Source organism: Eriocheir sinensis, chromosome 54 (assembly GCF_024679095.1).
Source record: "Eriocheir sinensis breed Jianghai 21 chromosome 54, ASM2467909v1, whole genome shotgun sequence".
Lineage (NCBI taxonomy): Eukaryota > Metazoa > Arthropoda > Malacostraca > Decapoda > Varunidae > Eriocheir > Eriocheir sinensis.
In genome coordinates, this window is record NC_066562.1 from 7,519,381 (window position 1) to 7,532,159 (window position 12,779).

Genomic DNA, 12,779 nt, shown 5'->3' on the forward strand with positions numbered 1-12,779 from the left:
AAAATTTCTTTATTAACATACTTAAATCATACCTTAAAACTGTCAATAGTATGTCATCCTGTCTCGACGAACCCTGCTCTCTCTCTCTCTCTCTCTCTGACTACTATATGACAATCAAGTTTAATAATGATAATAATAATAATAATAATAATAATGATAACAATAATAGAAATCAAATAAACAACAGGAATACTAAATAAATAGGGTTAAAAATATCTATTGCTAATGTTGGCGGTTAACACACACACACACACACACACACACACACACACACACACACACACACAGAAAAAAAAGGAGAGAGAGAGAGAGAGAGCGAGCAACCCACCCCAATCACCACCAAATCACCAAAAAATAAAAACACCAACACCAGCCAGCTTTCACCTCCACACACACACACACACACACACACATACACACGCATACACACGCACAAACACCCACCCCCCATAGGTCCGTAATTGCACTGGGGGGGGAGGGGGGGGCAGCGTGGAGCGAGCGAGTGGTGTCCGTTCATCACCACTATGTCACCACCGATATCGTCTTTTTCGTCACCATTTTCCGTCACCACCAACACCACTGAATATGATGATGGTAGTGGTGGTGGTGGTGTGGTGAGCGTTTTTTCTTTTTTCTGTTTTATTGGAGGGATGGAAAAGGAGGAGGAAGGGGATGGAGAGAAGGAAGAGGAGGGGTAGAAGGCAAAGGAAGGAGGAACGGAGAGAAGTTACATAGAGGAGAGGGAAAGTGAAAAGGAAGGAAGGGAGGAAGAGAGGGTGGAAGAAGAGAAGTAAGGAAAGACATGATAGGAAGGAGGAATGGAGAAAAGGAAGAAAAATGGAGAGAAATCTATAGAGGAAGAGGGAAGAATAGAGGAGGAAGAGGAAAGGGAGAGGAAGGAGAGAAATCTATATAGAGAGAAGGACGAGGAAGGAAGGAGAGGAAAGAATAGATGAGGTAATGGAGGGAAGGAGAAGAGGAAAATGAAGAAAAATGGAGAGAAATCTATAGAAAGGAGAGGAGATAAGGGAAGGAAGGAAGGGAGAGGAAAGAACAGAAGAAGGAAAAAGGAGAGAAATGTAAGAGAAAGGAAGGGAGATTTAAGAATAGAGGAGGTAGAGGAAGAAGGGAGAAGAGGAAAGGGGAGAGGAAAGGAATAGAACATAGCAAAATCAATGAATCAGGAACTTAACTAATGAAGGAATGTACACGATGAATGAAGGAAAAAAAGAAAAGAGAAAGAAAATAATAACAATAATCAATGTGAACGGTCTTGATTATAAGAGACAAAGAACCAGAGCCACAATAAAAAAAAAATTAAAAAAAAATAAAAAAAAAAATGTGACTCGGAAAAATTAACCATAGAAGGGAAATAAAAGCGATAAATGATATAAAAAAAAAAAGATAATTGAAAGACGGAGGACGGATGATTGCGTATAATAATAATCGTAATAATAGGAGTAATTTGTGATAATCGTACTAATAATAAATTCTAATAAGGAAGGATGGAGGGAGACGGAGATGACGAGGCAAAATAAATAATAATCGTAATAATTTGAGATGTAACTTAGAGGGAAATAATTAAAGGACGGGTTAATCAATCATCATAATCATCTTTTTTTTGTCCGTTTTCTTTTTCTATCCATCAATTATCGTCATCATCGAGCGTTTCAGCGACGGAAAGCTTTGGACTTGAACGGAAATTGTGATGAAAAGACTTAATGAAAAAATAGAAAGGACGGGTTAATCTATCATAATTTTTGGGGGGAGATCAATTTTCGCCTTCTTCTATCCATCAATTATGTTTATTATCGAGCGTTTCAGCGACGGAAAACTTTGGACTTGAACGGAAATTGTGATGAAAAGACATAATGAAAAAATAGAAAGGACGGGTTAATCTATCATCATTTTTGGGGGGGGATCAATTTTCTCCTTCTATCCATCAATTATGTTTATTATCGAGCGTTTCAGCGACGGAAAACTTAGACCTTTAACGGAAATTGAGAAGATGAAAAAAGAAAAATTGTGTAGTAGTAATATAATTGACTTTCTTAACTCTATTTGTTTATCTTTATTTTGTTAACGCACAACGGAAAGGTTGGAAAGTTTTGTTTAGTCAGCGCAACATCTGTGGTCATATGCCGGAGAGAGACAGAAGGGGAAGGAATTATAGAAGAGAACGGATCCCAGGAGACGGCACACAACCCCCGATTAATACCTGGTACCCATTCACTGCTGGGTGGACAGGGGCGTAGGGTGTCGGAAAACTTGCTTAAATGTTTCCACACCGCCTGGGAATCGAACCCGGGCTCTCTTGGTTGTGAGTTGAGTAATGGAAATCTGAGCCTTTTTGTTACGTTAAATGCAAAAGGTGAGGAAGGGGAGGGAAAGAAAGGATAAAAATGAAAACAGAAAACAGAAACGACGATGAAAGAGGAAGAGGAGAAACAGTAAAAAAATGAAGACAAAGAAATGGAGAAAAAAAAAGAGAATTAGAAAAAGCAGAAAAGTAGGAAAAGTAATAAATAAATAAAAGTGTGAGAGAAAATAAATGAAGATGCGAGTAATGTGATAAAAAGAGGAAAAGCCAAAAGGGAAAAAATAAAAGACATATAAACAAGAAGAAAAAAAATAGATGGAAAAAAAAAAAAAAAAAATCAAGCCACAGAACAGCGGAAGAAAGAATATAGGAAGAAAAGAAGACAAAGAAGGAGAGGAAAAGTTGGCAACCCACACTTCCCAGGGGCAAACAGGTGACTAGAGCATCTGGGAGTGGTGGGTAGGGTGGGGGCCAGGTCAGGTCAGGTCAAGTTAGGATAGGAATAGAACAGGGCAGAGGGGGACAGTGTTATGGTTAGGTTAGGGAAAGGAAGGAAGGGACAGGAAGGGACAGGGTTAGGTTAGGTAAGGAGGGAGAAGGAAGGGGGAGGAAAAGGAATAGGCAGGGTTAGATTAGGTTAGGTAAGGAGGGAGAAGGGAGGAAGAGGGATAGGAAGAGAAGAGCAGGGCAGGAATAAGCAGGGTTAGGTTAGGTTAGGTAAGGGAGGAAGGGACTGAAACAAGACATGGCAGACGGGTAGGAAGGGAAGGGTAGGGAGGGTTAGGTTAGGTAAGGAGGGAGAAGGCAGGGAGAGGTACAGGAACAAGACATTGGCAGAGGGGTAGGAAGGGTTAGGTTAGGTTAGGTTAGTTAAGGAGGGAGAAGGTAGGGATGGAAACAAGACAGAGTGGAGGGGTAGGAAGGGTAGGGTTAGGTTAGGTTAGGTAAGGAGGGAGAGGGAGGGACAGGAACAAGACAGGGTGGAGGGGTAGAAAGGGTAGGGTTAGGTTAGGTTAAGTAAGGTAAGGAAGAGTGGCAGGAACAAAAGGGCAGGGCAGGAATAAGCTGGGTTAGGTTAGGTTAGGTAAGGAGGGAGAGGGAGAGGGACAGGAACAAGACAGGGAAGAGGTTAGGTTAGGTAAGGTAAGGAAGAGCGGCAGGAACAGAAGGGCAGGGCAGGAATAAGCAGGGTTAGGTTATGTTAGGTTAGGTTAGACACAGGTTGGAGAGCAGGACCAGCAGGACGGAGGGCAGGAAAGGCAGGGTTAGGTTAAGTTAAGTCAGGTTAGGAGGGTAGAAGGAGACACAAACAGGAGCAAGGTGAAAGGGAACAGGGATAGAGGGGGCAGGAAAGGCAGGGTTAGGTTAAGTCAGGTTAGGAGGAGGAGACACAAACAGGAGCAAGGTGAAAGGGAACAGGGGTAGAGGGGGCAGGAACAGGCAGGGTTAGGTTAAGTCAGGTTAGGAGGAGGAGACACAAACAGGAGCAAGGTGAAAGGGAACAGGGATAGAGGGGGCAGGAACAGGCAGGGTTAGGTTAAGTTAAGTCAGGTTAGGAGGGTAGAAGGAGACACAAACAGGAGCAAGGTGAAAGGGAACAGGGGTAGAGTGAGCAGGAACAGGCAGGGTGGGATGTGTCACGGCAGGGGGGAGCCACTACTGAAGTCCGAGGTAGTTGTTGATGCCTTGGACCAGGAGGATGATGGCCGGCTGCCACGCCACCAGCAGCCGCACCCAGTCCAAGAGCTGACCATAGAACACATGCGGCTTCTCCCAGGGGTTGCAGAACATCTTCTTGAGGTCCACCTGGAAGTAAGGATGTGACAGGCGGTGGATGGCCTAATGAACGGCTTAACAGGTAAATAGGTTGACTGAAAAGAGGGTTAAGGTGTAGAGTGTGGTGAGGAAACTTAGATAACAGAGAGATGAGAGGAGAGAGAGAAATAACAGCTTGGAGAGGTTGAGGTCACTGAGCTCTAACGAAGGACTTAACTGGTAAATAGGTTGACTGAAAAGAGTTATGGTGTGAAGTGTGGTGAGTTAACTTAGAGAATAGAGAGAAGAGAGAAAAAGAGAGAAATAACAGCTTGAGGGGTTGATGATACTGCAGTCCTCATCCAAACAGACCTGCCCCTACTCTTTGAACCTTTAGAACTCAACCCCAACAAACTACTAACCTCAACTCACATTCCTTTTAACACCAAGCTACAGGGGTGAAGCAAAAAGTGGCTGCTACAATTCAATGAAGAAAAATGTAAAGTCTTGCACCTTGGGAGGGGATATCCAGCATACCAATACCACATGGGAGACACTCCACTATCCACCACAGAGGCAGAGAAAGACCTACTCCACTATCCACCACAGAGGCAGAGAAAGACCTGCTCCACTATCCACCACAGAGGCAGAGAGAAAGACCTACTTCACTATCCACCACAGAGGGAGAGAAAGACATACTCCACAATCCACCACAGAGGCAGAAAGACCTACTCCACTATCCACCACAGAGGGAGAGAAAGACCTACTCCACTATCCACCACAGAGGGAGAGAAAGACCTACTCCACTATCCACCACAGAGGCAGAGAAAGACCTACTCCGCTTTCCACCACAGAGACAGAACGACCTACTCCACTATCCACCACAGAGGCAGAGAGAAATACTACTCCACTATCCACCACAGAGGCAGAGAAAGACCCACTCCACTATCCACCACAGAGGCAGAGAAAGACCTACTCCACTATCCACCACAGAGGGAGAGAAAGACCTACTCCACTATCCACCACAGAGGCAGAGAAAGACCTACTCCACTATCCACCACAGAGGCATAGAAAGACCTGGGAGTATGTGACCAGGCTACCAGTGAAGGTGAAATCCATGCCAATCGCAGCGGACGGGTTAAACATGCACCCCTTCCCTTCCCCCCACCCCCCCCCACCCACCTTCTCCTTGCAGTACGGACAGGTCTGCTTCTTGCCCACAATGCACCAGCCGCGGATGCAGAACTCGTGGAAGGTGTGGCCACAGGAGAGGCGGTAGGTGTTCTCAATGATGCCCTCCTCCCCCTCTGGCACCAGCTGGGGGTTGCCGCACACCGCACACACACCCGGCTCCAGTGTGCGCGTGGGCATGCCGTGTGGGGTGTAGTACTGTGGGGTGGCATGGGGTGAGCTTAGTATGAGAGCTAATATGAATAAAAAATAAATAATATGAATAAATAAATAGTCATATCCCTTTTTGACTTACTTTGAATTCAACTTCCTGTCAAAATTCTAGATCTAGATCAGTAAATATTTGTTGAGTGAATTCCATTATGTCCAAATTTACATCACTCAGCAACACACCCTGCACCAAGACTAGGCATGGACCAGCACCACATTGAAATTTATAAATCATACACCTAATTTAAAGATATTTTGAGTCATTTTAAGGCGTTTTTAAGAAAATATGTTCAGTTTACATCATGCCTTTTGAAACCAATTAATGGCATTGGGTGGGACATGACTGTACAATATTACTTAATAAACAAATATATAACAAACAACCCCCACGCTACTACCCCTCACCCCCGACTCACCCCAATGTGCGACGCCATCTTATCGGCGCAGACCTCGGCAATGTCGCGGCCCAGCACGCCGTAGTAGAGGCCGTAGAAGATGAGCAGCAGACCACTGTCCATCCACACGTTGGCCTTGACGCCGAAGAGCAGGTTGAAGCCCATCATAGTGACCATGATGATGACGTAGCCCACAACGCCCAGCCCACAGCACAGCTTGTAGATCAGCAGGAACCACTTGTACACCTGCCTGGGGGGGGGGAAGGGGAGGTGAGGCGGTGGCACATGGCCTGCGAAATGTTTAACCCGGTAGCAGCGGGGATCATGATTCTTAATGGTCCCTCTAAGCGAGAAAAATGAGAAAAAATCACCCCTCACACAAACCATTTCATAATATATATCAAAGCATTTGTGATCAGTTTGTGTATGATCTATTTTGGGGGGTTAAAATCACAGCACAAATTTGGCCCGTCGCTGCTACATGGTAAAGCCACAAATTTGGCCCGTCGCTGCTACATGGTAAAGCCACAAATTTGGCCCGTTGCTGCTACATGGTAAAGCCACAAATTTGGCCCGTTGCTGCTACATGGTAAAGCCACAAATTTGGCCCGTTGCTGCTACATGGTAAAGCCACAAATTTGGCCCGTCGCTGCTACACGGTAAAGCCACAAATTTGGCCCGTCGCTGCTACACTGTAAAGCCACAAATTTGGCCCGTCGCTGCTACACGGTAAAGCCACAAATTTGGCCCGTCGCTGCTACACGGTAAAGCCACAAATTTGGCCCGTCGCTGCTACACGGTAAAGCCACAAATTTGGCCCGTCGCTGCTACACGGTAAAGCCACAAATTTGGCCCGTCGCTGCTACCGGGTTAATAATATGACCCTAATTCTCCGTATAGCCCTGCCCTGTGTATGGTATCTCCCTGGCAGACTGACCTTGGCGTGGAGGGGTCAAGGGGTCGCTCCAGGGCCTTCTTGACCACGATGACTGTGACGGATGAGAAGAGCAGCCAGATGAAGATGAAACGCCACCAGTGGTTGTGGAGGCAGAGCAGGAAGGGGATGACCCACACACCTATCATGCTCACAAACTGGAACGGGGGTGGAGGGGGTTAGTGGGAGGGTGGAAGGTGTGGTTCAGGGTGCTGTATAGATTTGTAATGGTGGGACATCATCGCTCACACAAACCATTTCATAATGTATATCAAAGCATCTGTGATCAGTTTATGTATCATCTATTTTGGGGGGTTTGTATCGTGGTTCAAATTTGGCCCGTCGCTGGTACATGGTAAGCCACAAATTTGGCCCATCGCTGGTACATGGTAAGCCACAAATTTGGCCCGTCGCTGGTACATGGTAAGCCACAAATTTGGCCCATCGCTGGTACATGGTAAGCCACAAATTTGGCCCGTCGCTGGTACACGGTAAGCCACAAATTTGCCCCGTCGCTGGTACATGGTAAAGCCACAAATTTGGCCCGTCGCTGCTACATGGGTAAAGCCACAAATTTGGCCTGTCGCTGCTACACGGTAAAGCCACAAATTTGGCCTGTCGCTGGTACACGGTAAAGCCACAAATTTGGCCTGTCGCTGCTACACGGTAAAGCCACAAATTTTGGCCTGTCGCTGCTACACGGTAAGCCACAAATTTGGCCTGTCGCTGCTACACGGTAAAGCCACAAATTTGGCCTGTCGCTGCTACACGGTAAAGCCACAAATTTGGGTTGGTGGGGGAGAGTTAGTGGAGGGATGGGTGGAAGGTGTGGTTCAGGGTGTTGTCTAGACTTGTAAAGGTTGGACAGACAAGCACCGGATAAACTATAGTCCAGATATTCAAACTATCACTAGGCTTTTAACCCCAAGACTGCAGATTTCCTACAAGAAGACATCACCAAGCTACAGGAATGGATCAAAAAGTGGCTGCTACAATTCAATGAAGAAAAATGTAAAGTCCTGCACCTTGGGAAGGGATATACAGCATACCAATACCACATGGGAAACACTCCACTATCCACCACAAAGGCAGAGAAAGACCTGGGAGTGTATACGTGACCAGGCTACCAGTGAAGGCCAAATCCGTGCCAGTCACAGTGGACGGGTTAAGAGAGGCTGCCTATCTGCCCACTCCACCAAGGAATTGAACCTGGGACATGTGTATGATTCTCAGAAGCTTTCAACTCTCACTAAAAATATTTCACTAAGCTATAAGTAAGATTAGTCAAGTTCCCATGAGCATATTTCACATTAACGGTGCAGAAGCCTTGTCAAACTACCACTAGGCTCTTAACACTACCCACAGCCTCTACCAAAGCCCTTGATTGCTTAAGAATACCCCACTGATGTCCTTTTAATAAACTTGCCATCATCATAGTCACTCAGCCATGTTTAGGTTTGTATTAATTCCAGACTCGAGGAAGGCCGGCACACGCTACAGAATGGCACCCCTTGCGGCACTCACCTGGTATGACTTGTAGTGCTTCTTCTTCCAGGCGACGAGGCCGACCTGTGCCACCATGGTCACGCACAGCAGGATCAGCACCATCTCCGCGTGCATTTCCTCGTGGCCACGGTGCTTCTCGTGTAGCCGGAGGTGTTCTAGTCTGTGGGGGAGGGAGGTTAGATTAGGTAAAGGGAGGTAAGGGCTTGAATGGTTGGGAGGTTAGATTAGGTAAAGGGAGGTAAGGGCTTGAATGGTTGGCGTGTGTTTAAACATCAATCAAATCAAATCAAATCAAGGGAGGTTAGATTAGGTAAAGGGAGGTAAGGGTTGAATGGTTGGAGTGTGTTTAAACATCCATCAAATTTCTTTTTTGTTTCACTTTCCACTGTTTCTCCTATTCTGCAAGCCCCTAAGGGAACTGTTTGCAGAACTCCAGATTTTATGAGAGGTTTTTATTTCACATATTAGGCCAATTCTACTATGCTTCTGTGGTGTGGTTTACTGGATATTTGGGTGATGTAAGACTACTAGAAGCTGTTCAGAGAAGGTGGACTAAGAAAATCATTGGGTTCTGTGACATACCTTATAGGGATCGGCTCACGTAACTAAGTCTCTACTCGATCAAAGGCAGACTGATCAGAGCTGATCTTATTATGGTGTTTAAAATTGAAGAAGGACTTTGTCCGAATCTTGATCATTTGCTGACAAGAAATCACAATAGGGACACTAGAGGTCACTCCTACAAGCTTTATGTCCCCCGTTGTAACACTGATGTGAGAGCCCGCTTCTTCTCATTGAGAGTAATTAACATTTGGAACAGCTTGCCGGATTCTGTTGTTTCTGTCATCTCGGTGAATTCCTTCAAGCACCAGCTGGGCAAGCATCTTGGTCAGATCTTATACGAGTTTGATTAATTTGCCACGTGGTTTGGTTGTTCTTTGGGTGTCTTGTTTGGATTGATGTTATTGACTGGGTATTGAAAATTAGTAGTTGTCCGTGCCATCTTGTGATGTCATATTAGCCAACCATCTGACCATCTTCATGAAAATTCATCAGCTGCAGTTTTGGTTGGAGACATCACACAGTTTTTGGCTGGGGCGTGTCCCCATCCAGGTAAGAAATCCCCCCCAGCCCACCTTTCTCACCTGCCTTATTCTGTCTTACTTAACGAGTGTCCTCTTACTTACCTCCATTTTTCCTCCTCTGTTAGTGTGCCCTCTAAGTCTGTCTGAAAGAAAGTAAGAAAAAGGTTAGATTATGTTAGGTTGAAGGAAACAGTAAGGTCGAGAAGATTTAGTTAGGTTATGCTGCGCCTCTTGCCTGGTTCTACCTTGACTATTTTGATCAAGTTCTCAATTCAAGTTCTATTACACTGTGGGCTTCTGAAACTGTAACTACCCTAAGGAGAGTTTCAGGCACCTCTCCATCTGAAATTGACCTCTCTTCCTGACACTCATTCATTTTTCTTTTCCTGGAGCAGTGATTAGCAGGCCTTTTTTCCCCCTTACCTGAACAAGAACGCAGTGAAGAAGAATAACAAGAACAAGGAGGAGAAAAGAAACAAAACACAAATAAGAAGAGGAAGATGAAAAGAACAAAATCAAGAAGGAGGAGAAAAGACACAAAACACATATAAGAAGAGAAAGACGAGAAGAACAAAATCAAGAACAAGAGCAACAAGTAAAAGAAAAAGACGGAATAAAAAAAAAGTGGGAGGCTGTGGGTGAGGCAGTGGTTGAGTGGTTCGAGTCCCACCAATGATCACCGACAATTCCAACCCTCGCCGAGTGTCTGAAGGTCACCCACATGCTGCCCAGGTCTTCAATCAACCCTAACTTCAGTGACCTCATTCAAGAAGAGCACCAGTGTTGTGTTTCTCTGCGTCCTCCTATTTCTAGATGTGTGTTTTGTTTACAAACCAAAAGGCAGATTGCTATGAATGTGTATGGAAGATCATGGTGGGAGGTGGAGGTGTGGAGGTGAACCTTCATCTAAGAAGAGGAAGGGTGTGCTATGTGAAGGGCACTGAAGGAAACACCCAAAGAGTCAAGACAACAATACACAACTCGGTAAAGATTTGTTTTAGTAGCGTCATGCCAGTATTTCATTACCTACCTTATGAAACATCACTAGCTCTTCATGTAGCTTTTCTACAAATGCTCAACAATCATGGAAATGCTTTCAAAATCCAATTCAAGGACTATTTATTGTTGAAAATAGGGAATAATATTCACAAAAGCGTAGCCTCGTTTGGTGGCGGCCGCAGCGGCGGCTGCAGCCAAAAAATAGCACGCAGAGGATTTAGGGTGGGGGAGCATATTTAAACTGCTCCAACCGAACTTTACAACCTGCTAATGGGGGGCTTTGTCCCCCTCGACCCCCCCTTCTAACATGGGGGGCCGTGCCCTCCCCCCACATGTATATGCGACTTATTTCTGCGAGGAGGTATTTCTCGCAACACCAGCTGCACCGCCACCGCGGCCGCCGCAGAGGAGGCCACGCTTTCGTGAATATTATCCCCTATTTTCAACAATAAATAGTCCTTGAATTGGATTTTGAAAGCATTTTGAAAGCGTTTCCATGATTGTTGAACGTCTGTAGAAAAGATATATGAAGAGCTAGTAATGTTTCATAAGGCAGGTGATGAAATACTGGCACGACGCAACTAAAACAAATCTTTACCCACAACTCCTTCGCACACAACGGTACCAGACTCTTTAACTGCTTGCCAAGAAGTTTGAGGGACCTAACAGGGTTACCAGTGGAGTCCTTCAAATATAGACTGGACAAGTGGCTCAGCAGGCTACCAGATGAACCACCCACACCAGGCTACCCACGCTGCCACCACAACACCCTGCCTCAAGTCATCCAGAGCAGGGGAAGGGGAAGCGCCTGGAACCAGTGGAGAGAGAGAGAGAGAGAGAGAGAGAGAGAGAGAGAGAGAGAGAGAGAGAGAGAGAGAGAGAGAGTAGGAAGGCAAAATCAATCAAAAGCAAGACCAGGTACAGCCACTCAGACCAGGTACACGGCGCCACAGGTAAGATAACCACCCCCCAGGTAAATAAAACAGGTAATTTGATGCCACAGATAAAATACACAAGAGATAATCAATAACAAATCAATTACTCCAAACTTCGAAAATCGAGGTAGGCCTACACCCACTCAGACCAGGTACACGGCTCCACAGGTAAGATAACCACCTCCCAGGTAAATAAAACAGGTAAATGAACCCCACAGATAAAAATAAACAACAAATAACCAATAACAAATCAATTATCCCAATATTTGACAAAACCGGGAAAATGAAGGCTCAGAGGCGGGATGTAAACAAAGCCATATTTAGGTCATTTTACGCCACACAGCCTCACAATGGCGGGTTATTTATGTGTTTCCAGGCTCACCAAGTTCTCCCTGATGATCTTGAGCAGCTTCTCGTCCAGGGGGCTCGGGAAGTGGCCGCGGGGGACGTGCTGGTGGCCGTGGTGGTGGTGGCGGTGCTCCAGGCCGGCCATGACTGCTGCGTCTTGGTCTGGGTCTGGGCGGCGGTCACGATGATGGTCTGCTTTCCCAACGGATTCAATGGACACGGCCGTCTTCAGGGGTGTGTAGGAAAAGTAGAAATTGGTACAGTGGTTAGCAATTCTTCTTATACACAAAATGGAACGGGTAAATGTGGGAGTGGCAGGACAGGGACGGGTGGGTGGATCCTTAATTACCCGTCAGGTCAAATAAAGTAGTGTATTTGAACTTTGGAAGAGTGGAAATTGGTACAGTGGTTAGCAATTCTTCTTATACACAAAATGGAACGGGTAAATGTGGGAGTGGCAGGACAGGGACGGGTTGGTGGATCCTTAATTACCCGTCAGGTCAAATAAAGTAGTGTATTGGAAGAGTGGAAATAGGTAGGAAGAGTGAGTAGAGTGATTAATAAGTCTTTATATATATATATACAAAACGGAAAGGGTTAATGTGGGAGTGGCAGGACAGGGAGAGGTGGGTAGACAAATAGAGGGGAGTCAGGTCACCACCCCGCCCCAACGCTGCGCCTGACAGATGGTGGGATTAATTCAGGGGGCGGGAAGAGGAGAGTAGGTATAGTGATTAACTAATTCATCTTATTTACAAAGAGGAACGGGCAAATATGGGAGGGGCAGGACAGGGTGGGGTGGGTGGACTCTTATCCGTCAGGTCAAATAATCAAATAGTGACTACAAACTGATTCTTTGACCTGACGGATAAGAGTCCACCTACCCCGGATGACGTCAGTTGGTCACATGTTCGCCTTTGCAACGGCTCCTCCTCTTTCATAAATTTTTCCCAGGCGTTCAGGGTAGGGAATGTTTGAGTAAGGAAAGGGAGGACGGATATTCCTACCTCCCTTCCCTCCTTCCTTCCTTCCGTCCCTCCTTCCTTCCTTCCGTCCCTCCTTCCTTCATAACATAAGAACATAGGGAGACTGCAAGAGGCT

General features: G+C 45.8%; 1 protein-coding gene and 1 long non-coding RNA gene across 2 annotated transcripts in view; one reads left to right on the forward strand and one right to left on the reverse strand.

Moving 5' to 3' along the window:
- LOC126983683 (uncharacterized) lies at positions 1 to 3,998 on the forward strand. Its single transcript, XR_007736131.1, has 3 exons — positions 1 to 3,099; positions 3,395 to 3,684; positions 3,857 to 3,998. It is a non-coding gene; the product is annotated as an uncharacterized LOC126983683 (long non-coding RNA).
- Positions 3,815 to 12,779, reverse strand: part of LOC126983682 (RING finger protein 121-like) — a 15,258-nt gene continuing 6,293 nt past the window's right edge. Inside the window, exons 2-8 of the mRNA XM_050836711.1 lie at positions 11,713 to 11,904; positions 9,499 to 9,539; positions 8,330 to 8,471; positions 6,809 to 6,963; positions 5,893 to 6,121; positions 5,258 to 5,464; positions 3,815 to 4,126 (exon numbers count right to left, since the gene is read on the reverse strand). Of these exons, the coding sequence (XP_050692668.1) occupies positions 3,977 to 4,126; positions 5,258 to 5,464; positions 5,893 to 6,121; positions 6,809 to 6,963; positions 8,330 to 8,471; positions 9,499 to 9,539; positions 11,713 to 11,823 (1,035 nt within the window). The 5' untranslated portion in view covers positions 11,824 to 11,904 and the 3' untranslated portion in view covers positions 3,815 to 3,976. The remainder of the gene's footprint in view (positions 4,127 to 5,257; positions 5,465 to 5,892; positions 6,122 to 6,808; positions 6,964 to 8,329; positions 8,472 to 9,498; positions 9,540 to 11,712; positions 11,905 to 12,779) is intronic.